General features: G+C 47.4%; 1 protein-coding gene across 2 annotated transcripts in view; it reads left to right on the top strand.

The window, feature by feature from the left end:
- The window catches only part of LOC119695216 (vascular endothelial growth factor receptor kdr-like), a 126378-nt gene that overhangs the window by 88387 nt on the left and 11919 nt on the right, over positions 1-26072 (top strand). The window contains exons 14-29 of one of the 2 annotated variants that reach the window (XM_038123230.1): positions 484-630; positions 2606-2731; positions 2822-2928; positions 4032-4167; positions 5341-5445; positions 7627-7743; positions 11228-11316; positions 12552-12717; positions 13248-13345; positions 14729-14851; positions 14946-15057; positions 19555-19654; positions 20306-20411; positions 21513-21637; positions 21873-21951; positions 24519-24613. In XM_038123230.1, the coding sequence (XP_037979158.1) occupies positions 484-630; positions 2606-2731; positions 2822-2928; positions 4032-4167; positions 5341-5445; positions 7627-7743; positions 11228-11316; positions 12552-12717; positions 13248-13345; positions 14729-14851; positions 14946-15057; positions 19555-19654; positions 20306-20411; positions 21513-21637; positions 21873-21951; positions 24519-24613 (1831 nt within the window). The remainder of the gene's footprint in view (positions 1-483; positions 631-2605; positions 2732-2821; positions 2929-4031; positions 4168-5340; positions 5446-7626; positions 7744-11227; positions 11317-12551; positions 12718-13247; positions 13346-14728; positions 14852-14945; positions 15058-19554; positions 19655-20305; positions 20412-21512; positions 21638-21872; positions 21952-24518; positions 24614-26072) is intronic. The other variant, XM_038123231.1, reaches the window with a different exon arrangement.

Below are 26072 nucleotides of genomic sequence, written 5' to 3' on the forward strand. Positions count from 1 at the left end.
TTCTGTCCTGACTGCAGGTTGGGGGTATATTTTATGCTGTGCTTGTGATTTTATTCATTGCTGTCCTGCATCTTTTATAAATGAACATAAAGTGGGCGTTACCATGGTTGTAGTAAGGAGAAAACTGCACTCCTGAAGGCAGTTTTTATCCTAAGGAGGATAAAAAACCTTAGAAATGTTTCTTCTTTTTTCCCTCCTTTCTCCTTTTTGCCTTCACTCTGCATGTGCATCACCCACTCCCTATCCTTTGTTTTCTTCAGAGGATGAGGAGTTGGAGCTGCAGCCAAACCTAAGCTTAGGCAGTGTGAAAATAAACCAAATAAACTCACCCACTCCTCCCGGAACTTTTGGGGGGATTTTTGATCAACTGGTCAACCAAATCAACCAAACCTTCACCACATCCAGCCTGGAGAGGCCATGCAAGGAGGGGAGGTGAGGGAACCCCCCAAACCTGACTGGGGCTCTTTTCCTTTGTGGCTGCAGCGAAGGCGGCGCCGGTCGTGATCCAGAACCTCACAGACCTGGAGGTCAACATCAGCGGCAAGATCCTGCTGGAGTGCAAGGTCAGTGGGACTCCAGAGCCACAGGTCACCTGGAGGAAGAATGGCTACCCCATCTCAGCAGCATCAGGTGAGGTCCTGCTGCCCAGAATTGTTTGGAATGTGGGATAATGGACTGGCAGAGTCACCATGACACAGCACCTACGACTGTGCCCATGACTCGGGCTCACACACACAAATCCAAGGATGGCAGAGCACTGCAGGCATCTCCAGCTTGGACTTTGAGGTGGGAGGAAGCTCCAGCCCAGCACACATTGGGATAGCACTGGGAAATCAGGGAGTGCTGCTCAGGCTGCTTGTGTGGGGCCAGAGCTTGGGCACAAAACTGAGCCACAGGGTGCACCTGGCTCAGGTGGGTCTGGCAACACCGGCCTGAGCTCTCAGCTGTCCTGGCCACAGTAAACTGCAGCAAAGTCACCTGGCAGAGGAGTTCAGGGCATCCCGTGACATATGAAATGTCCTTTATTTCCCACAGCACAGAATGTGCTCTCAGCTCTGTGGGACAGAGCCACCATGGGCAGGGAGCCTCACCTGAGCCTGCAGCCCCTCACCTGAGCCCAGGTGCCTTCCCAGCTCTGTGCCATAGAATCATGGGATGTGCTGAGCTGGAAAGGACCCACCAGGATCATCCAGTCCAGCCCCTGGCCCTGCCCAGACCCCCCAGCAACCCCACCCTGGGCGTCCCTGGCAGTACTGTCCAAACTCTCCTGAAGCTCTGGCAGACTCGGGGTTGTGCCCATTCCCTGAGGAACCTGGGCAGTGCCAGCACCCTCTGGGGGAGAACCTTTCCCTGATTTCCAACCTGCCCTGGCACAGCTCCAGGCCATCCCCTGGGTGCTCTCCCTGTCACAGGGAGCAGAGATTGGAGCTGTCCCTCAGGAGGGTGTTGAGGAGTGCAGTGAGGTCTCCCCTCAGTCTCCTCCAGCTGAACAAACCAAGTGCCCTCAGCCCCTCCTCATGAGACCCCTCCAGAGCCTTCCCCATCCTTGTGGCCTCCTTTGGATGCTCTCCAATGGCTTCAAGTCTGTTTTATATTCTGGTGTTCAAAGCTGCACTGGAGATGAGGCCGCCCCAGTGCAGAGCTGAGTCTGTCCTGAGTCCTCCCATAAATCATGGAGAATCCCGTGTCAGTAGCTGGTCCTGTGACTTTAATTTTGCAGCTTGGACTAGGTAGGAAATCTAGGATCATCCATAATTCAGATCAGAATGTTCTGAGAGACACTCTTTATAGCTACTGAAATTTTATAAATAATTCTAGAGGGACAACCATGTAACTCATCCAACCAATGGAAACATAAATAAAATATTTGGAAAAAAACACCTCAGGGTAAATATTTCAGCACAGTGCATGGCAAGTTGTGTGCAGTACTCTTGTTAACAACAACGGGATTCACAGGCAGAACACCCAGAAATTCATAATGTCCTTCCCTTTTGGATTGCAAGCCTGACCCATTTCCCTATTTCTACCCCAGTCATCCCTCAGTGAAACAGAAGAACTCTCAGTGCAATACCACCAACCAGGAAAAATGAGATTGGGAAAATTAAACATAGACAAGTCTCTCATAGGTCATATCTAGGCAGCCTCTCTGTTCCCACTGCACCTGGCTGCCTGTGAATCCAGGATTGCTTCACACCATTATTTTTCCAAGGGCCTAACTTGCGTTCCATGTCCCCCATGTTAGAAGTCCCATCCCTTCCCACAGCTTTCAGTAATTTCACTGAGTTCCCATTTTTCCAAGTGTATCTTCCTGCTATCAGACACCAATCCTGCATCCCTTTACTAAATTCTGGATTAATTTCCAGGCTCTACCCACTCTAAATCAACAGTCACATTTGCTGTTGTTTAAGTGATGCCAAATAATTTATCCAGATGTTGAAAAGGAAAAAAAAAAAAAAAACCAAAGGTTGCCAGATCAGGAGGACATAGGAATGTGTCCTCACACCAGAGCCTGCATGGATGGGAGCTGACCTTCAGCTCTGTCTCCTAAAAGCATTTTTGGCAGGCAGGTTATTGTGCCAGCATTAACCAGAATGCCTTGAAACAGGAATTTCCATGGAAAACAACACCCTGGTGATTGAGAGAGTGAAGAAGGACGACGAGGGGCTCTACGAGTGCCGGGCCTCCAACGACCTGGGCCAGGACAGCACATCAGCCTTCATCAAAATCCAGGGTGAGCCCGGGCTGAGGGCATGCAGAATGCCAGTGGGCTCACTCAGGGAGTTTGGACACATTTCCAACCTGGTTGTGCATTCACCTGCAGGTTCTGAGGAGAAATCCAACATTGAGGTGATCATTCTGGTGTGCACAGGGCTGGCTGCCACGCTCTTCTGGCTCCTCCTGACCCTCTTCATCCGCAAACTGAGAAAGGTGAGAGAGCTCCCATCCTGCACAAAGGCTGGGATCTGCCTCTGCCCAGTGTAACTGCAGAGTTAGGGACAAGTGTTTGGGGCAGATGGTAGAAACACTGGGTAAAATGTCCCTGTAAAATTCAGGCCTTGGTTTGTGTTGACTTCTCCAGAGAACCCTTGCACTTGTGAGGTTTCCAGCCGCTTCTGTGGAACCATAAAATCAGACTCCTCCCTCTCTATGAGTCAAACTGTCTTGTGAGAATAACAAAAAATACTCTAAATCCTCGAAAATGAGGGCTTGATTTCAGCACTTGACTCTAAAAGATATTAAAGAAAGATCCCAGGCTGCCTGCTCTAGAAATCAGCTCAAACCACGCAGCTGGTTTGATCTCCTTGCTCTTTTTTCACCTCCCTTTTGTGACTCAAAAAGTAAACTTGAAGTAAAGTTTCAAGGAATTTAGGTCTGGTTTGGTGAAACAAACAGTAAACAGAAAGGCAATCACAGCTTTCTGCTCTGCTCTCACCAAACTGCAGTCCCAATGCTGATCTCCAATATTTGAGTAAAATTTCCCATCCTCTTGAAAACACAGGGATTAAATTCACGCTTTCATCCTTGACCTCAGCTTAACAGAGCTGTGGACAACACGGAGTTTCCTCTTATTCCTCACTCCTGTGCAAGTCTGCTCACAGAACCCACCCAACCACAATTTCTCACTTTAGCAGCATCAGAAATAGCGATTTCCAGCAATTTTAAATTGCAATAAGTTGCAGCCATGAAGTGGAGAACTGTGGACAATCAGCACTGCAGATGCCAAAATAAGCAGGAGGAAGTGCAGCTCCTGCAGTTCCCACGGAAAATCAGTGATTTTCTTTGGCTGATCCAGGTAGATTTTGTGTTTCCCAGCATCAATCAGTGCCTCCTCCCAAGAGCCACGAGTGGCAGCCACACACAAACATTTGTGTCTCAGCTGTAGAACAGAAGCAGGATGCTGCAGTGATGCATTCCTGCCTCTGAATAAAAGTGCCTGGAAGGCAGGGAAGTCCCCAGGCTGCCAGACAGCTCCCTGCCTTCGGAATTGCAGCGTAAATCCCCTGAATAATCTCTCCCCGCCCTGTTTCCAGCCCGACGCCACAGATATTAAAACAGGATACCTGTCAATTATCATGGACCCAGAGGAGATGCCCCTTGACGAGCAGTGTGACCGCCTGCCCTACGACAGCAGTAAATGGGAGTTCCCCAGGGACAGGCTGCGCCTGGGTGAGTGCTGGGGGGTCCCACCGGGGGAAGGATGATCCCAAATGCTTCCCAGTGGCACTGGAGCTGTTGGGTAACCCAGCAGGAGCCTGTCACAGTGCCAGGGTACTGCCACCCTTGGATCTGGGACCACAGAGTTCAGGGTCAGCCTGAATAGAGGGTGAAATGAGGGATTTGGAGACTCTGTCCAAATAGCTGCCACCCCTTTTCCTTGGAAAAAGGAAGCCAAACTCTTGACAGGGAGGAAAGGTACCTCCAGGTACTGTCTCTGCCAAAAGTGTGATTTCATTCCCTTAGAAGAAAAAGGAAAGTGAATTTTCTTTTGAAGAAAGCTATCAATTCATCAAATAATCACTTCCTTATCAACCATCAGAACTCAGCTTTGAGCTGTAAAAAGCTCTCATGGAAAAATGAGCCACATTTCACTGAACAGCTCAGTTCACTGGCTGATGGAGTGAGAAAATGCAAAAATCTGGCCGTGTTTGTACAGTGAAACTGTAACATCTGTGTGCACTGAGGAGTGCAGGGAAAATATCTGTATTTGTGTGCTCTTGGTGCTGCAGCTGGAAAACATGGGAGGAGGAGAGGACAAAAAAAATCACAAAATTTGAGATGATGGTGGGACACAGAAACTGGCAGAACCAAAAAGCCAGACCCTGGGTCAGAGCCCTCGGAGCACACCAGGTAACACAGCAGGAAAATCCAAATGAAAGGGAAAAATAAACAAAAAGAAGAAAGAAAATCATCCTAAATTCCATTTAGTGCAGCTTTTCCATCAAATCAGTATCAATAACTAAAGGGTTAATGGGCTGTGGCTCCCTGAGTGCCTTGCTGGCTCTCTCCATGGTTCATGAGAGATCAGGGTGCCACAATTAATCCAAACTCTGCCTTCCCTGGGCTCCAGGACAGCCCCAGGTAATGTTCCTCCCCTCAATCCGTGTAGGTGTCAGCCCTGCCCTCAGTGAGTGCAGTGATTCCCCTCCTCTGTTCTCTCCCGTGCTGTGTTGCATCCAGGCCATATGGATAGGAATCCCTGCATATCCATATGCTGCAGGATGCGACTGAGGCTGCTGTGCCTGTGTCTGTGCACTGTGCCTGGTTCTCCTGCACAGCTGAGGTTGCATGTCCCCTCCTGGCTGGTGCAGCTGGGCTCACTCTCGACTCTTGCTTCTCTAGGTAAAACTCTGGGTCATGGTGCTTTTGGGAAGGTGGTGGAGGCGTCTGCTTTTGGCATTGATAAATCTTCAACCTGCAAAACAGTTGCCGTAAAAATGCTGAAAGGTACAAAAATCCCTCTGAGATCCTCCCCAGGCTGCTCAGGGAGCTGGGGCAGCGAGGGGCACGGTGCTCAGCTGGCTGTGCCCTGCAGGGACTGGGCTTCCATGTGGGATCGACCATCCTGGATGGATGGATGAAGGGGAGGAAATGACAGCAGCTCCGTGCTGCACTGCTGATTGAGGCTTGTATTCCTCAAGGAAGAAAAGAGCAGCTTCCAGCTCTGTGGGGTGAGGAGGGAAACAGATTACAGAGTGTAATTACATGAGATAGCCCGAAATTGGAGCTGAGCCTTCCATCCCAGCCTAGCCAGATGTAGAACAGTTCAAGGGGCTGGAAAAAAACTCAGTGCCAGGGGAGTAAATTAGAGATATCTTGCTTGCAGTTATTGAAAGGAAGGGCAGCTTTCCCGCTGGGTGGAGGGAAGGAGGGAAGGAGGGAAGGAGGGAACCTGGAGCCTGTTCCTCCTGCACGCTGGATTTGCACACAGAGCCTTGAACCATCAGCCACAGCTGCCTGCTTGGGCAGGGCTTGGGGCTGCTCCTGAGGGGGATTCCAAAGGCTCAGCCCATGCTGCCATGGCCCTCACTGCTCCATCCTGCTGCATGACACCATTAACCCCTGCCATGCCACCAGCCAGTGACTGCTGCCATGGGACTTGGCTTCTGCTGCCAGCTGCCTCTCCTGGTGCTCTGCTACTCCCATCTCTCTGAAACCACAAAAACACCCATTTGTCACCTCTCTGGGCCTCCTTCTGGTCTGGTCTCCCCTCTCTATTTTCCTCCTTCCAATCATCTTCTCTTCTGCTGTTGTACCTTCTGTTCCATGCCCATTTCCAGACCCCTGAAATCCCCTAGAAGTCCCTGACCCAGACATATTCCCATCTCCATCAAAACATACTGCCCTGGACAGCTCTGAGGTTTCATTCCCTTCCACGCTGCGCTTCCCAGCTGATCCTCATGTCAGCTCTGCCCTGCCAGCACATATTCAGCAATATTTGGCAGTTTCTCCATCATTTTACACCTCCCTCCCCTGTGGAGGCAGCTGCCTCCTGCTCTGGTCTGCCCCTCCCCAACTAACGTGCCCATAATTCATCACTTTCATGAATAAAGCAGATTCTCTAGTGTCAGTTCATCCATCCAGGGAATTAAAAGGCTCTGGGGATGCCTGCATTTCTGCCATCCCCATGCAGTATGCTCAGCTCTGCTCTGGACTGAAGGCTAAAATTCAATGTGCAGAATTATCTGAAACACTTCTGAGCTGGCTGTGAGTTCCAGCACATGCCAGGGGAAATCAGCAGTGATACCACCCATGGACCCACCAAACACTGCTGGCTGAAGGAATCTTGGAATCGCTCCTTCTTTATGACACAGTTTGGAGAAAGATGGTGGGGAGTTCTACAAACAGATAAAGAGGTTACACCTGTCCCACCAAATGATTTATTGCATAACTGTTTCTTCATATTTAAATCTTACATGATGCAAAGGCAAAAGAAACAGGCCAAGGCCTCTCCTGTTGAAATACATCACAGAAACTTTGGAGACAAGGCTGGGAAGATAAAGCAGCACCTGAACAAACTTCTGGTCTGAGGGTGCCTGCCTTAAAATAATGTCACTGGCCAGCCAGGCCCCCCCGTCAGGTTCTTGGCTCACACACAGATCTTACAAAATTAATTTCTTGGGTCAATAAGATCTTACAGGCCTGAGCTTTAGTCATGCTGTGTGTTCCCTGGGACATTCTGGGACACAGCTTCCAGATCTGTGGATTCCTCCTCACCTGCAGTGGAGAGTTCTGAGGTGTTGTAACCGAGTCCTGCTGAACTGCAAGCCCAGCAGAGAGGAAGGGACACGCTCTCTGTGCTGTGGGGGCTTGCAGCAGTTGGCTTTGCTAAGCTTGCAAATCTGAGTCCTGGCAAAGGCTCTGTGGGATCGGGTTTGGGGGAAGGGACCGTAACCCTCCATAACCCACACTAGAGAAAGGAAGAGTCACCAAAAGATAAAGTGTTATCCCACTTCATAAAGGTCAGCAGACAATGAAACGGATGAATTATTATCTGTGTGAGTCTGAAAAGCCAAGATACTGCAAGGAACCTGGGTGGGTTTTGTTTCAAAGGATAAACAGGATCTTGCTGTGTCCTGTTGAAAATATCCTGTTGTGTAAAGATGATTTTTTCCTGTTTATCTTAAGCAGAATGTGCAACTACTAATGAATGCAAGGCTCTAATGTCTGAGCTGAAGATCCTCATCCATATAGGACATCACCTGAATGTGGTCAACCTGCTGGGAGCCTGCACCAAAGCTGGAGGTGAGGAGTCCTCAGTAAATTGGGAGCAAAAAGGAAAACACTTTTCAGACACTTGGGTGTTTGGAAGTGCCTGTGGTGCAGTCAGTGCAAGTACAGCCATTTCCAGCTCTCTGCTCACAGGGGAGCTGCTGCTGCTCCTGCAGGATGTGGCCTCATCCCACTCAGGGCTCCTGAACCTCTCCCACCCGTGGTGTCACCTCTCTCTTCCCTCTGGAGTCACTGAAGTGGAGAACACTGGACTGCAAGGAGGTGCCCAATTCCTCCCCATGGGCATTTCCAGGCTTCTTCTCCCTCTCCTTCCCTGCCTCAACCGGAGGATGCACCAGGCTGAGCCCTTGGCTCCCTGAGCCTCCCGTTCCCACCCAGCAGTTTCTGCTCTGTGTACAGGAAGCCTGGGACAGCCCTGGGTGCAGCAGGAGCAGGGACTTGCACGGGACTGAGCTGGCAGGGCTGGCCCTGCATCATAAAGTCCCACAAATGTCAGACCTTTGTCACTAAAACATCCCTTCCCATACTGCCAGACAAAGCAGCCGTGCCTCTCACTGTGCTTCAGCTTCAGGGGAGCAGCTCCCGAGGATGGCTCCTCACTGCTGACCTCCAAAATCTGCAAAACCTCCCCCAAAAAACAGGTTTAGGAGACCCAAGGGCAAGGGAAACCCCAGAGTGAAAGAAATGAAGGGGGGAAATCAAGAGAGATGGTGCACAGATCTCTCGTCATCTGAAACCCCAAAACCATCAGTTTCCAACAGTTACTGTCCAGTCATGAGGGAAAAGGAAAATTTCAGTGAGGGAGATTTGGGAGGGTGCCAAGGAAGAAATCTCCTCCAGCAAGGTGGTTCCAGTTCCTCAGGAAAAAGCAGCCAGCAGCCATGGATACTGCTGAGCTCCCGAGAATTCACTCCAAACCCCAAAAGGTTGTGTGGGAGCAAGGGCCAGCAGCTCCAGCTGAGGGATTTAGGGCTCAGATGCAGCAGTAGGAGCCTTTGCTGGGGCCTGTGAGCAGAGGGCATGGGACACTGGGAATGCTGGGGACTCTCCTGTGCTCACAAGTCCCTGAGGGGGCTCAGCACAAGCAGGAGCCTCAAACCAGCAGCAGGACCAGGGGTCAGTGGTTCTTAACCAAAGCAGCCCCAGAGTTCTGCATGTTCAAGACACACCTCAGGACTGATCCAAGGCTCTGACTGTCCTGTTTCTGAGAAACTTTTTCTCCCAGGAGTTCCTCGATTTCCCATTCTCCATCCTGCCCCATCCTGGGTGGGAGGTGACCCTCCCTCCTCCCTGCCAGGTGCCTGGGGAAACCTTTGGGGGACAGAGTCTGGGGCAGAGGGGTGCAGCAGGACCTGACAGGCACGGAGCAGCCTCAAGGCAGGCACTGCTTTGTTCTCCTCTGAACAGTGCAAGTGCAGACTAAAGAAAAACAGCCTGGAGCTCCAGAGGCAGACACAGATCCGAGCTCCTGTGAAATTCCAGTGTCTCCCTCCCCTGTTAGGCTTTATGTAACCGTGTATTCCTGCTGGAGACTGGTGTTAAGTATGCACATACATTATTTTAACAAGGTATCAAATAACAGAATTTAACACTTTGGCAGAGTGTCTGATGTTCAGCAGTCAGAACTAATGCAGTGTGTGCTTTACAATGAGGGAACAAAATATGGGGAGGCTATGTCTAGGAAGCATTTCAAAACCATGAATAAATCACCAAGCAGAGCTTTAAAGCTGTTCTGGAATCTGCATTTCCTCGGGGCATCCATGAGGGACATTGGATTTTGGGTTCTTCAGAGCCAAATCTCTTGAGCAGGGCCAGATGCCAGCACTGAGCAGAGCTCTGGGGTCAGCACTGGAATCACTGAGATTTGGGGATTTGGGGTTGGTGTTTTTGCAGCCACTGCAAGGTTTTCAGGCTTGTTTCAGCTGCAGCAGAGGGACTGGGGGTCCTGGAGAGCCCCAAGGTGTGCACTCGAGGAGCCCTAGGGCTGGGTGAGTGCAGAACCTGCAGGAATCCACAGGGAACACCACAGGCTCAGTTCTGCCTGCAGTGATGCCTCAGGTTTTAGCTTTTTTCAGGTTTTTCAGGTTCTGTGCTGCTTTAGTGTGTGGGTCTGGGCTTCATATCAGGGGACGGTGAGGTCTCTGCATAGAGCAGGGAGACAAAACAATTCCTGCTCTAGCTGGGCACCAAGGACAAATGATCCAAATCTCAGCCCAAGAGCACAAACAGCGTGGGCTGAGGAGAGAAAAACAAGCAGGATGGGAGTGCCTGGGCTAAAGCTGGGATTGGACACTGAACTGCAAGGTGCAAATGGAGCAGAACTGATCCAAGGGAGAGACCCCGGGAGCGCTCGTGCATTTTGGGACCATTTTGGTTCCTCTTGGGTGCAGCCCTGGCTGGGCTCTTGTGCTCCCCAAGGTGCATCCATTGAGGAGATCCTTTTAATAAATCCCTCCTTTATTCTTTAGCTCTGTCCAGCCTCTGTTCTAGGGCAGCCTCCACAAGGCATCAGCAGGAATTCAGCATCTCCCTTTCTGTGCTCCCAAAGGCTGCTCCTCTGCCTGTCCCACACTGTCCCGGGGTCACTGCTCCCTCCTGGTGCTCTCCCAGGCAATGCTGGGCCAGGAGCGACTGCAGCCCTGCTCCTGCCCTGCTCCTGCCCAGGAGGATGCAGGAATTCCAGCAGGAACCTGCTGAGCTCCTTCCCCAAGGCCAAGTGCAGCTCTCAGCACTTCCCCTTTGAAGTGCAAACTCCTCAGTCTGAACCACGGACCTTCTCCAGAGAAAAAGGTTCTGGACATGAAAGTCTCGGTGTTTGGGGTTGATAATATTCCATGTTTATCCACATCCTAGTCCCATGGATTCACCCTGTCTTACATTTGATGATTACAAAAAATAAAGGTCCAGAATGCAGCTTTTCCCCTCCCTAACATCTCCCACTGCAATATAAAAGCATTTCAAGCAGCTCTTAAAAAGCTGCATTTTTGTGTAAAAGCAGCAGTGACTCTACTGTGGTTTGTAGAGGGATAAGAAGAAAGTGAGAGCACTTCCCAGGCTTTCAGGCTTTCAGAAACTTCAGACTGAGTATTTCTGCAGCTTTTCATTTAGATCTGTCTATGGCCCTGCATACTTTGATTTCCTCTGGTGCCATCAGCTCCACCCAAAACAAACAATTGTGAAGCCAGCAGAGAAAATGAAAACTGCTCCATGTGCAGAGCAAACCAACCTTAACAGCATCTGGGATTGTGTTGATCATCCTGAATTTTCCTTGTTTATAAATTAGGAATAAATACCAACTGTCACCATCCAGTGGGGAAAATTAAGAATGTGTTCCCTTCTCTCCCATCCCTACTGGTTGTGTCACTCCTGTGTTGCCTCATTTCCTCATCTGTATAATAGAAATGCCATTTATTTTGAAGAGGATTTGGTAGGATAAATTAGAATTATGTGCTTTGCAATGCTTCAAAACTCATTTGACTTTCACTGTCTTTTTTAGGTCCTTTAATGGTCATAGTGGAATATTGCAAATATGGAAATCTGTCCAACTATCTCAGAGGGAAACGAGGAGATTTCATTGCATACAAGGTAAGAAAATGAGACTTCTCACTGTCACGAGGCAGGGAGTCAACAACCACTGACAAAAGCTGGATTTGCTCTGCACTGGCACCAAGGCAATTGGGTGTTTCTGTGGGCATTTTATTTTCTCTCCCCATTTCAATTTGTACAAGCAAGAAGAGGGATTTTTTTCCCCTGCAGGATCTCACTGCTCTCCTCTTCTAACATCTCCTAAAGAATTAGTTAGGAAGCAAGCACCCAAACACTCCCGAGCACTTGAAAGAGAGGGAATTACTTGTGAGATACTTCCCAGCACAAGGTAGGCAACAAAACAGTAGTGAAAAACTGGCATTAACTGAACTAGGAGAAAGTGAACCCTCCCAAAACACAAATCTGTTTTGGGGATTTTTGTTTCTAGGCCCTTGGTGAAAGCAGTTCATCCTTCCCCCATCTGCTCATTCCATCCTCTGTCCCTTCCCCTGTGCCAGCCCTGAAGTCTGTGCTGTTACAACAGCCTGGGTCATGGATATTCTACATGAAAACCAACCAATGGTTTGGTTCCCAAACAGCTCTGCATGCACACAAACATCTGTGCTGGGAATGGGAGCAGGGCACAGGAGCAGAAATCAGGCCTGGGGAGGGATGGGACTGACTCCTCCTCATGAACACCCAGTGTGGAGCAGGCTCTGTGACCCCAGCCCTGCCACAAACTGCAGCCTCACCAAGACTGTTTTCCCAGATGACTGCAGTATTATAGTGATTGTTAAAGCTATTGTGTACAGGCAGCAAAGTACGTGAGGGACTTGGTGAGAGGGAAGGAGCTTTTCCTGGTGCACTCCCTCAGAATTTCTTTCTCACCATTGTTGCCATGAGTTGAGGGCTGGTTGTGCCTCACTCCCCAGCACAGTGCCCGCGATGCGCTCACCTTGAGGGGATTTTTACCATCCTAAGACAGCAAGAGAATTTACAGCCTCTTTCTGCTCACCTCTCAGTCTTACCCAGCCAGCTTTCAGCTAACTCTGATGTGGAATATTGCTATCAGTGAAAGGGGAATTATAAGCAGGAGTAAGTAGGAAACCAGGCCTTATTAATTTATAGTTAGAACTAATAAAACCTGGTTTCCCGTTTATTCCCATTTCAGGAAACATAATGTTCAAACATGCTCATCTTCAGAGGACCCTTTCTCCTTATAACATTGTCGCATATTTTGAATGCTCAAGCATTGCATCATACAGAGATAAAATTTTGGTTTATGCCACTTCTAGTCCCAGGAAAACTCTGACCAAGCAGAGAAGAGTCTGGATGAGTCCAACAGTGATTTGACTGAACTGATCAAGAGGCGCCTTGAGAGTGTGGCCAGCACAGGCAGCTCTGCCAGCTCAGGATTCATTGAAGATAAGAGTTACAGTGACTCAGAAGATGATGAAGAAGGTAAAAGAACCCTACCTTATCCCAAATCTTTCATTGGAAAGGCTTCTGTCACTTGGCTAGTGCCACACACACTGTCACACACTTCACAAGCCCTTACATGTCTTGGCTTGTTCCTGAAATCCCAAATTCTCCCTCTTGCCTGTTCCCTACTCCAACTTTCTCACAAGAAGAGAGCTCTGTATTGTGTACAAAAGCTGTTACTGATGTGTGAGAGGAGAAATAGGAATGTTTCACCAGACTTGTGAGGTCACTCTGTCCCTGGGCTCTTGCCTATAAAGTTTCCCTCACTCCCAGCCTGAGGTGTTGTTTCCCCATAGCTAAATGAGTGACTAATTGATGAGGGAACTTTGTTAATCATCTGATCTCCTGCCTCTGGGTCAGTGGTTGCTCACCCAGAGCTGTAACCCTGCAGAGATCTCACACCCGGCACTGTGTGCAGGGCTGGGGCCATCGGCACACAAGTGACAGCAGTGCCACCCAGCTCTGGAGCTGTTGCTGCAGAGTTTTGCCACGTCTCTGATCTCTCCTAGATGCTGAGGATCTGTACAAGAGGCCCTTGACTCTGGAGGACCTGATTTGCTACAGCTTCCAGGTGGCAAAAGGCATGGAGTTCCTCGCCTCCCGAAAAGTGAGCTCATTCAGACTTCTTGCAGAGTATCTGATGAGAAGAAACCCAAACACACTTCTGAGCCTGAGAAATCTGCTTTTTGCTCTTCTGTTAGAGTGTTGGAGATCGTGTTAGCTCTGGTGGTTAAGCAGTAATTAGCACTGAAGTGGTTGTGGAAGAACGTTGATCGTGTTCTTGGCTGTAGGGTCTGGCATCTGCAGTAGGAGGGTTTAGATAGGAGTGAAGTTCTCAGAAATTGTGAGACAGTTTGTGGAACTGCCTCATAAATAAACACAGAAAGGCTGGTAGAGAAAGCTCTTTTTGGTGTGGTGAACAACACCACTACTGAAAAATGAGGAGGGAGTATCCAGTTATTCCTTTAGTTTGTCAGAGGTGTTGGGGACTGTCAGCAAAGTCAGCTCTGCTTGGATAAACAGGAAGCAGTTTGTAGCCTGTGGAACAGCTTTACAGGTGAATGCAATGTAATCCACAGGCCAAAGTGTGCACACAACTGAGCCTCACTCACACACAGCACCAGGGTGTTGGTTTTCCCAGCTTTTACAGAGATGGGGCAACAGAGAGGCATTTTAAAAGGTTTTATTCCATTATCAGTCTCAATGAATAGTGAGACACAAGAGATGTAAAACTCAATGCCATTCCATCAGAAGCCCCCCTATTTTCTGTTTACAATACCTTAGAAATGTTTTCCAGCCTATTAGCTTTTGCCACACAATGCTGCTATTACTTCTAGCACCAATCATCTATATTTTTACCCCACGTGATCCTGCTACAATGCATCTTTCACAGTTCTAATTCTCTAAAATATCTGATCTTTTTGCAAGGCCATATTTTGAAACTTGTTGAGATTTGTTTCTAGTTCAATCTCTCTCTCAACAATGTCATCTGTATTCCATGGCCTTCCTAAGTTCAGCACACCTTATCTCAGAGTTTGCATACAGATGTACAAGACTGTGTGAGCTTTCTGTCAGGTTTTGAGAATTCTTTGCAAATCCATTTCCCAAACCAGGGCATCCCCCAGATATCCTGAGCAGGGTTATCCCACCTCACACCCTCCTGGACCTGCACAGGCAAATGTAGCTGCAGCTGCTTTTTGGCCTCTCTGAAATTTCCCAGCTAATGAGAAAATAAGACTCCCTTCCTTGTTGTAATTGCAAAGTTATTTCAGACAGAAAAATCAGAAAACTGACTCTGGTGTTGGTTTGTCCCCTGAGTTATTCCCTCTTTTGCATATCCCAGTGTATTTGGAGCAGATTCCCACTCATTCTGTGAACTGCTCCCAGCGCAGTTCATTTCTTTCCCCATTCCCAAAGAAGCTCTCCTGCCTCCAGCTGGAGCAGGGGCTCCTTGCCCAGCCCCCTGTGACCCTGTGTCCTTCCCTGGCAGTGCATCCATCGGGATTTGGCAGCCAGGAACATCCTCCTGTCCGAGAACAACGTGGTCAAGATCTGTGACTTCGGCCTCGCCAGGGATATTTACAAAGACCCCGACTACGTCCGGAAGGGAGATGTGAGTGCAAGAAGCTTCAGAGGTTACCCTCACGCTGGGCTTGGGCACATCAGTAACAGCAGATCTGGCAACCTGTTGTGTCTCTGGCTTTTAGGCACGGCTTCCACTCAAGTGGATGGCTCCAGAAGCTATTTTTGACAAAATTTACACCACACAGAGTGACGTGTGGTCTTTCGGAGTGCTGCTGTGGGAAATATTTTCTCTAGGTAAGAATGGTTTCAAACCCTTTTTCCCTCCCCTAATTTATGGCTGCTTAGCTAAGAAAAGCTTTTAACAAAAGGTGATCATGTGGGGCAGTGCTTCTGTTTCACTGAGGACAAGTGCACAGTGCAAACCAGGTGTAAAATAAAGCCAATTTCAATGAGAAATCCACCTGACAAAGGACATGAAAGCACTGGGGAGAGGGATCAAAAATCCAAAATCCTGGACCTAACATTTGTACCCACTGAAAGCAACAGAGCCCAGAGATAAAATGCAAGCCTCTGCTGCTGGGAGGAGTGGGAGATTGCTTGGAGAACAATGAAGAAGTTTCCTATCAAACCACACCTGCTTCAGGGAGCCCCACAGCTGCAGGGTCACCCTGCTGTGGGCACAGTGGCTGCTGCTGGCAGCCCATGCAACACGAGCCCACATGATCATCCACCCCACAAAATCTAAGATTTTCTAGGTAAGAAAAATCCCCTGGCAGCAGCTGCTGTTGGGTTGCTGCAAGGAGCAGTGCTGGGCTCAGCCAAAACCCTTTTGGCAGCAGACCGAGGGTAGAACGTGGGCTTTTGTGGCTGCATCATTTGCAAGCCACAACACTTCTAAAAGAATAATAATGATGTTCTTTATGTACTCGAGATGTCATCCCAGGATGCTGTGAGAAATCTCAGCCTCTCTGAGCTCTGGTTACTGTCCAGCAGATAAAGCTGTGAGACCAGCACAAGCAGCCCTACAGACACTTGGACTGTGCTGCTCTCAGATTCTCCTTGCAGAGGGGCAAGATTTGTTTTCCTGAGGGAATTTAGGAATGTCAGCTCTGGCTTTTTAATCAGCATTTGCAGACAAAAGAAAACAAGAAGCATTGTCAACTTAAGCTGCTGGATTTTAAAGCAAACTCTAATCTCCTTCTATCTTTGGTTCGTGGATCAGTTGAAATTAATGATTAGGCTCAAAATGCCAAGTGAAAATGCAAAGTCTGGAGCTGTTTCTGTCCTAATCTTTACTTAGGGCTGGCTGCAAAATCATAACCTGCTCTCAGTCCAAGTCTTTGATTTGGACTTTTCCCTGCTCCACATCTGCACACCAAGCAGAAAGTTCACACTTGAGTGGTTGAAACAAGTGGCAGCTGCTGCTTTCCCTGGGGCTCAGCCCTGGTTTTTAGGGTGTTGTTATTTTGGGGTGAGCCCTCCATGGCTCTGTAACAGCATCACCTACTGCAGGTGTAGAAACAGCACAGAAAGGCAAAGCTCCAGGAATGCCTTGGTTTAATCAGATTGTTCAGGAAGATGCTTTAGCATCAGCATCCAGACACACACTCAGGGGACAGGCCCTCCACTGGGAACCAAAGGGATGGAATGCTGATGAATCCAGGGGGCACTGCAAAAACAAACTTTGTATCACTCCCAAAGGTCCTGACAGAATTTAACAGATGGCCTTTAATACTGAACACTAATACAAATTAAAATCCAATCAGTGAAATTCACCTCTATTTTAATCTATTTTAAAAATAACATTTTATCTGGGTTCTTTTAGCCCCTTTCTTGGCACCGTCCCCTTCTGAATTTGGAACCTCCCAAATGGCTCCAGGGGCTGCCACCCGTGCAGCAGCCTCTGCCCTGGCTGTGACGTAGATCACAAACTGCTTTTTCACTTGGTGGCACAGGCTCAAAACCAGTCATTTTCTCTGAGAGGGTTTTTCATCCAGCTCATCCAGGCATGCCTGTGGTTTGGCACTGCTCACATCTGCAGCTCAAATGATAAATATTTAATTAAGGATTTGTGTCACTGATTGAATTCTGTCATATAAAAGTTTTACAGATCATTGAGAGCCATGAGATGGAAGTTATTTGTCGTTGCCACAGGGTGTGTTTTGGCTCCCATTTACAGCTGCTGCTCTCACTGGGTCCCACAGGCTGAGCACCCTCTAAAAAAGGGAAAAATACTGATTAGGAAAATGCAGAGTGCAGTTTGTATGGTGAAGGACAATAGGCTGCCTGCAGAAAGGCTGGTAGCCTGGATCTGCTTTGGTGATATGCAGGGAAATCAGGACTTGAGGGAATATTAATTTCCATCTGGGGCTGAGTTTGCAATGAGCTTTAAATTATTCCAATGGGGTCAGCACACCTCGTGTCAGGTAGTGCCAGCAGTGTTTAACACATCCTGAGATCACTAATGGTACAGAATGTCAGTGTCTCCTGGAATTTCAATGTGCACTGTTCCAAAAGCAATCAGAGATAATTATGTAAACAAGCAGTGCCTGGTAGTAACATCAGCATCTCATTATCCCACTAAAATAAAACCAAGATCAAAAGAGGGCTCCCATATCCAATGCATGCCACATCTTTGAGCATTTTGAAGGAGATTTCCCCTAAGGAAAACATCATGTGTAGGCCTCACACCATATGTTCCAGCCTACATTTCTCCCAAGCTGTCTCAGCATTCCAAATCCAAGTTACCAGACCTATCCCATAGTCCTGATAAAGACAGTGCTGAGTGGAAGTGGGAAAGGGAGAGTTCCTTGCTTTCATGATCTGAGCTGCCTCCAGCTGGTAGGAGACCAGCACTGGCCAAACTATAAATTACCAAAAGATCCTGCAGTCAAAAATGAATCACAGACTCATGGAATGTTCAGGGGTTGGAATGGATCTTCAAGATGATCTAGTCCCAACCCTTCCTGCCATGGACAGGACACCTCCTGCTAAACCAGGCTGCTCAAGGCTTTATCCAGCCTGGTTTGGAACACTGCTAGGGTCGGGGCATCCACAACCTCCCTGGGCACCCTGTGCCAGGGCCTCAGCACCCCCCAGTAAAAGATTTCATCCTAATATTTAACCTAAATGTTCCCTCTTTCAGTTTGTCCCAGTACTCCTTGTCCTATCACTGTATACTTTGCCTTCCCTGTATTTGCTCTCACCAGCATCTTGCAGTTGATCTGATCTGTGATGAAACCAAAGAGAGAGAGAGAGATCAGATTGTGAGAGCAAGTGGAATTCTCCATCCATGAGATGAGCAGTTAATTCCCAGGTTATTCTGAGCATAATGACAGGCCAAAGGCAAGACTGGGAAGGAAAGTCTGGGTATATAGCAGAAATGATGGTGCTGCCTCTCTCCAGCTTACATAACTCCAGGAAACACTCTCAGTCCTGTGCTCTGGTACTTGCACATCCAGGGAACTCAGAAGTGCTGTGGATAAGCATCCCTGGACTCTGGATGTCCTGGGAGCCCATTTGAGCTGAGATTCCTTCTCAGGCAGTGCTGGGCTCTCAGCTCCCCAGTGCAGGTCCTGCCCACTGAGCAGTCAGGTTCACAGAGTAGAACAATTCTGGAATCAGCCACATTTTGGCCCCTTCTTCAATGCTTTATCCAAAAGATTTCTGCTGTTCTCATTGTGCCCCCAAGTGCACAGCACATGATGTTTGCAGGAAATATGCAGGAATGTTATAGCCAGTAAATCATACACAGATTCCTCGAGGGCTGGATACAGATTCCATTCAATCTCCCACGTTAAGACTTGATGAAATTGTTTCCAAATTCATCATCCAGTCTCTGAGAAGACAAAATGTCCAAGACAAGGGTTGTGCTGCAGAGGAAGCATTGGCTTAGGGGGGAGGGAGGGAAGTTACAAATCTTTTCGTTTTATCCGCTGTAGGTTCAGTAACATTTTAAATCTCAGCTTAGACTTCTTCTGAATTTTACCTGTAAGCTCTGGATTACTCAGATGCCAGAGCACTCTCCCAAAGTTTTGTGGGAGTTAACACAAAGCTCCTTCACAGCATTCAACCTCCACAAAACAATTCCAGTTGCCACGAGCTGTCCTGCCAGGGTTCAGCCAACACTGGAGTGGCTCTCAAGGTAAACAGCTTTGAACACAGTCGGGAAAGAAAACAAGGCTGAAAAGCTGGAAGGTCACTGTCAAGGGAGTCTTCCATGGAGGATAATGCATATCCAGCAGTTGGTGAACCAGGAGAGGAGCAACTCCACTCGTGGGATTGAACCAAGGTTCTCGTGGTCCCTGGCAGGAGCCAGGTGCCCACAGCCCCCTCTGCACCTACTCACAGGGGTTCTCAGGCAATGAAGGATGAGTAGGAATTACTCACCCTGTGTGTATCCTCTCAGTGCAGGGTACTGGCAGGGTAACAGTTTGGAAAGCACCAAGGAACCCATTGAATGAGCTGGAACTTTTCTACCACTGACCAAGAGATACTTTAAAGTTTTACACTAATAAAGTTTATTTCTTCTCTTCCTTATTTTACCTTGGAGTGGTCCTGACTGTATCACAAATGCAGAGGAGACAGTGTGGTTGAAATCTCTGAAGGGACAGAGTGAGTCTGTGACAGGTTTCCAAACAAAAACTGTCGGTTGTGAGTGACTGTAACTCCTTCTTCACTCGAGCTCCTGTTACTGCCAGCCTCTGGGTGACATGAAATGCTCAGCAGAGATCCCCTGGGCTGGGACACAGGGCCTGTGCCATCCTGAAGCCCTGTCATTTCTCCCACCAGGTGCCTCTCCATACCCTGGGGTGCAGATAGATGAGGATTTCTGCCGGCGGCTCAAGGAGGGGACCCGGATGAGATCTCCAGAGTATTCCACTCCTGAAGTGTAAGAGCTGCTGGGAGCTGCTGGGAGCTGTACACCTCAGAAAAGAGATGGTGTTGAAGTAGGGAGGGGGAGGAGACCACAGCTGGGTATTTTGTGTTCAGTAAAGCTGTGATTGAGTATATTTTGGGTGTCTGACAGCACAGACTAATGCTAAGGACAGCCCAAGTCAGCCTGAGCTTTGCCAAGAAGAAAATTATCAGATGCCCCATGTCAGCTGTAGTTCATGTAGCTACTCATGCAGTACTACATGGAGATACTCATGTGTACATGCAGCTACTCGTGTACATGCAGCTACTCATGTGTATGTGCAGCTACTCATGTGTACTACACTACTCATGTAGTTCCTGGAGCTCAGACTTCAGATTCTGGGACAGAAACCCAGTACCCATAACCAGGACTCACTTCAGTATCAGGAGGGCCCAGCAGCCAGACTCTAAGTTAGGTGAAAACCAAAATCCTGTAGGCTCAGCTGAGGCAGGAATATGGAAGCAAAAAGCATCCTACATGGAAACTAAACCAGAATTTCAGCATGTGGAGATCTGAACCTCTCTTAATCCAAAGACCCACCAAAGCAAGCAGCAGTGGAATGAAACAGTTTGGAAGAAAAGCTCCCATCCTTTCCCATTCCTAATCCCTGTGTTTTTCCTGCAGGTACCAGACAATGCTGGACTGCTGGCACGGGGTCCCCACGGAGAGGCCGACGTTCACCGAGCTGGTGGAGCGCCTGGGGGATCTCCTTCAGGCCAACGTGCAGCAGGTACAGCAGGGCCAGCCCCCCTGCAAGAGATGTGGATTTGGGGTGGACACCTGTGTGCATGGGCAGGGTTATTAAACACTTATTAATATGAGATTTCATTTCCTAGCACAGCTCAGTAGGAAAATCCCTGCTGGGATCAGTAAAGACAATGTTAACTAATCAGATGTTAACTTTTCTTCTGATTTTCTTCACCTCCTGAACTTTGTCTCTCATTTCCAAGTTTATGTTCACCAGTGCTCTTGGGAGCTTTGCAATTATGCAGCTTAAAGCACAGAAAGTCAGGTATATAATGATTAATTTCATAATAGTTAAACCAGTCGTTTTCTTCTTCAGTAAAAACAACCAGATCAGTTATGCAATTGTCAATTTAATTGAAGAAGAAATCAAACACTCTCCTCCAGCTCCTTCCTGTTTGTAAACAAATTTAGTGGAGCTGAGTTGAAGAGGGCCCAGTCTGCAATATGAAGAGCTTGTGAGTTTGATTCTATAACCAAAGTAAATTGAGGAGACATAAAAATCATGATAAGGGAATAGGACACTTAACTGCTTCTCAAAATTAAAAACAAAAAGAAGCACAGGGAAATTTGGACAAATAGTTTCAGGAGCTGAAGGCAGAGTCATTCCTGAGGATTGCTGCAGGGGGGTAATGACAACGCAGAACTCATTACCATGTGCAGCAGCAGTTCCTGGGAAGGACAAGGAATTAAATCCTTTCAGGCTCCCATTTTAAGGCCTAGCCCTTCCCAAGCTCCTGAAGTTGAACAAAACCAAGCAGTACATGGGCCATTGCTTCTGACCTGGACTGGAATATCCCAGCCCATGTTCAGCCATCCCACATCACAGGGTTCCCAAAGTGGCCCAGATCCCTCACAAAGCCTTCTGCACAGTAAATCTTGGATGAAGTGTGCATTCTAACTTCCATAACTTCCACAGGGTGTGAGGAACATGATAATCACCTTGCACAAACATCACAGTTAAGTTAAAACCCAGTTTAGTCCTTTCTCATCACAAAGCTCTGTAGGATACAACCTCTCACATCTGAGATGCAGCACAAAATGAACTTTACCAGCTTTGTGCTCTTTTCTGTTTTTAATTTCATAGGATGGCAAAGACTACATTCCACTGAACATCACCTTGTGTCCAGATGGAGAATCCAACTCCAAAACCTGCCCTGTGGAAGAAAACTTGAGCAATGGAGTGAATCGCTGGAGTGCAGTAGAAACCGGGTGAGAAAAGCAGATACAGGGTGGGGGGAAAGAAACATTTCACTGTCTGGTGTCCTCCCTTAGTATGGCTGGTGAAAGAATCAGACAAGTTTGTCAGGGTGTTGGATATTAGACACAAGAGGTGACAAAAGAGAAGTGGTCCAGGAAACTGGGCTGTGTGAGGAGGTAACTGAGCTACAACGGGTGCAGAATCTGCCTGGGCTTTGTGCTGACCCCTTGACTTTCCTGCTTTCAGCAACAACAGCAAGAAGAGACCCCTGAGTGTGAAGACATTTGATGAGGTGCCAGTGGAAAAGGAGAAAGTGATGCATGAGGTAAGAGAGGTGACTGCATCCTTCCCCAGCAGGTTCACAGATCACTCGTCAGCAGCACCAGAAACACTCATTAGAGCTTTTGGAATCATTTGGTAGGAGAGAACTTTAAATCAGGCAGAAGATTTGGCTCTGGCACCTCACACCCGGGGCTGTGTGACAACAAAGAGGGACCTGCATTTCTCTTAACAAATAATTTAAAGAGAAGCTCACATGTGATTGCCCTGGCCTTGATCAGGCTAAGGGGCTTTATATGACATATTTCAAGATGTTTTTCCACCATAAGAAAGTGGCAGCTCATTGAAATGAAGCTCTTGGAGGGAAATGTGTCCAGAACACATTCTGGCTGGCCAAGACAGCCAATCACTTGGTGGGGGTGAAGGTGTTCAGTTCTGGGTAGACAAGAACAGGATTCAAGATCCTGGTCTCGATTCACACAAAGGGCTTTAACCCTGGATTTCCTCACTGCAAGTGAATGTATTTGTTGCCAGTTTAATGCCATTGCAGGGTGGGAGAGTGTTAAAGGGTTTAATTTTGCTCCGGGGAAAGCAAAGGCTTGTTTTGTTCAGAATGAGGGTTCTCCTTGTTGGCTTCCTCTGAAGTTACGGGTTGGATTTTCTTATTTAAAAAAATCCCTGAGAACAACTCCTGAATTCCCTCTGTGGTCCAGGCAGCCCCTGGCTGCAGCTCCATGTGCTGTCCCCACCTGCTGCCTCAATGGCACCTTCTGTGTTCCTAAGGAGGGACCTCTGCAATGCACAAATACTCCAGGGGGATCAGAGTTTAGGGAGAAAGCCTGAATCCCTCAGGAAACCTCCTGACACAGGAGGAGCAGCAAAGGAAAGCTCCAGCTGAGAGTCCCTCTTGGACAGAGCCATTCCTCAGAGCGGCTCCCTTGGGAAGGCTCAAGTCTGCAGCTCCAACTTGTCCTGGAAATATTTCACGTCCTTGACCAACACAGCCTATTTCTCATTTGTTTTCTGCTGAGCACAAACTGAGGCCCATTATTGCCTTGTATTTTCCCAGATGGAATTTCTGCCTCTTTATCAGTGCATCTCAGGGATTAGCAGGCTTAGAAATTTCCCTGGCTCCTGCATCTTCCCTCTTGCAGGATAAAATCTGTCCCTGTGAATCACACAAAGACATTTGCTAGATCAATGCAGTCTCAAGAGATTATTGCTGCCAGCAGGAGCATTACCTGCCTAAGAGCTCCCTGTTCATTTCTAATAAACCTTTACGTGAGGGGGAAAAGTTTCCAAAAAGGGTGATAATACATCGAGAGATCAGAAATAAATCTGATGTTTCAACAAGGGTCTTTTAAATCAAAATCAGTGTGTGATCTGCTTTTGGATGAAGTAAGTGTACTTTGGTTATTGAAGTTTTCCTAATTATCAACCCTGAACAGTCATTAGGTCATGATTTCAAAGAGCTGCCTGAGCTCTCCAAGTGCTCCACCATACCTTCCTGCCATTGTGCAATTATCTGCAATCTCTGTGGAGATTCTTTTACCAGAGAGGTGTAAGAAAAATGCAGAGCAGCCCCCAGATAAACTGTTCCTAGACCACGTGTTTGAAGGGGAAAGAGTCAAGATAAAACCCAGAGACAAGCTGGGTTTTACTGAGGGTTTGACAGACCTCATTAATTCAGGATTTCACTTTATACTTCATAAACTCACTTATAAACTGATCTTATTAACAACTGACAGATGACCAGAGCATGGATAAAAAGGCTTTTTCTTGTTATTTATTGATTGATGAGATTATTTTTTATATCTTGATCAGTTTGACCGGCAAAATAAGACTAAGTAGAGTTTCTCTTCTATGTTGAGGGCTTTTGCTGTCTTGGTTCTGAAATATGCACAGATGTGCAACTTTCAGCATCACAAAATATTTCAAATGCAAAGAAACCCCCAGAGTATTTAATATTATTAAATAACTTAAAACAAGGACTGTGATGTCTGTGTACTTGCATAAACTTAGCACAAAGTTTAACTGCAGCCTTGAGACTCAGCTTCAAGTGCAGCAGAAGCACAACCCCAACTTTAATCAGGACAGTTTTGTTGGACAGCTCATAAAAAAATCCATAAAGGCCAGGGCCATCTATCTTTACAAAGCACTCGCATTTAAAAAATGCTGCTGAACTTCCACTTCCTTCAAATCCCAGTGTTTCTAATTGTGTATTTCCAGTGGGTATTTAAGGAGCTTTTCCTCGGAGGAGCCCAGCCAGAATTATTGGATATATTCTTTATGAATCTCAGTCTATTCATATCTCAGCTATCCTACGTACATGGTGCCCATATGTCATGCTTAATATCAATTTCAAATTTGAAAATGTCAAATTATTTTTTGATCTGTTCATTTTAAAGATGCTCTTTGGAAATGCAGATCAAAAACTTTAATGTCATAAAAGCAAGGGAAATGTTCCCAGGCTCCAGAGCAGCATTATCAGGAACACTTGGATAAAAATTGCTAACACAGGCCTTGATAAAAGAACATCCTGAAGGATTGGTGGCTCCTACAGCAGTCCCACGTTCCAGATGTCCCTGATGTTCCCTTCCTTTTGCTCCTCAGGAGTCTGACAGTGGGATGGTGCTGACCTCAGATGAGATAAAAAGCCCCAAGAGGTTGGAAATCCGTTCCTGGCCCTACGGGATCATGGCTCTGGCGTGAGTACTCTGGGGGATTTCTTTTTCAGACACTTCTTCCTTTCAGAGAAATGCTTTTGAAAGGTTCAGTTTTGTTTCTGCTGCCAAAAGGAAACCTCTGGATAGCCAGGCAAGCAAAGAGGAGATGAACTCTGAATTTCAGCCCCATAACCAGAAAACCTTGGTAATGTGTGTTAAGGTCAAGGGGCGGCAGATTCTGCAAATGGGAGATGACAGGTGGAAAAAATGAGAGTATGGAGGTCAAATTTAGCTGTTTCTTCACTGCCTGCCCAGTGTTCTCTCTTAGTGATGGAGCAGAGTTTGAAGAGCTTGATTCATTAATGCAAAAGCTGACATTTGTAATTATGCCAGTGTGTATATTGAAGTCAGACAGAAGGAGTGGCATCTTTGCAGCTCATGGGAAGCGAGTAAACTTAAAATGCTTGTGCACAGCAAAGAGCAGTGCAAGCTCTGCAAAGCAGTGCCTTTACCAGAGCCCTGATTGCTGCACTTGCTTCATCATCACTCTGAGACAGAGCTGCAGAGAATTCCCTAAATCCCACCACCTCTGTAATCCCTGGGTGGTGTTGTTGACACCTGGTTTACAAAACAGGTGTAGGCTAGGACAGGGTTTGCTGTTTATTTATCCATTCATAGTACAATACAGAAGATTAAAAGCAGATTTTTAGCTTTTTGCTCACAGTTCTTTGTATTTCAGTAACAACCACATAGGCAGAGGTGACCCAGTAGTGAAAAACTTCTCCACCTTCCTAACAACAGTTACCCATTTTACTGATTCAAATGTCAGATTCACATGTGGAATTTCAAAGAATAGCTGCCCAAAATATTAAAAATATATATCATTATGTAGCAATGAATTCCTTGTCTACTCAATTAAGCTAATTACTACTTGCTTAGAGTTTTCTCTGAAATCATCTGAGATTTGTATGAGTTTTCTCTGTACTGAGGAACTCCATGGCCTTTCCCAGCAGAGCAGTTGTTTGTTCTACTCCAAGCCACCCCTTTTCTGCATTCGAGGGAAGTGAGGGATGGGAAGAAGCCTGGTGCACTTCTGGATATTCGGGAGAGTTCCCAGGAGAGGGCATGGTCAGAGTGTGGCAGTTCTGGAGGGGTTGACTCAGAGGGAAAAGCAGATGGAAAGGGCTTGCCTTGTCTTTTGATGCCTTAGAAGCAGCAATTCCCTGATGTTTGAGGGCAGGAGAGGAGGAAGAGGGAGAAAGAGAGGAGGAAGAGGGAGAAAGAAAGAGAGGAGGAAAAGGAAGAAGATTTCCTAAGGAAAGGTGGACAACACTAACAGGACCTAGAATGAAAACTATGGATTGTGCTGGATGGCAGTGTGGCCTCAAGAATGTGGTTGCCCAGCAGTATTTTCCCTGTAGCAGTATCCCAGGGCTGGAACTGGTGGGATTAGCAGAGATCCTGATCCATTTCCGTGTTGTTATCCCCTGCACACACCCAG

This window comes from Motacilla alba, chromosome 4A (genome assembly GCF_015832195.1).
Source record: "Motacilla alba alba isolate MOTALB_02 chromosome 4A, Motacilla_alba_V1.0_pri, whole genome shotgun sequence".
Lineage (NCBI taxonomy): Eukaryota > Metazoa > Chordata > Aves > Passeriformes > Motacillidae > Motacilla > Motacilla alba.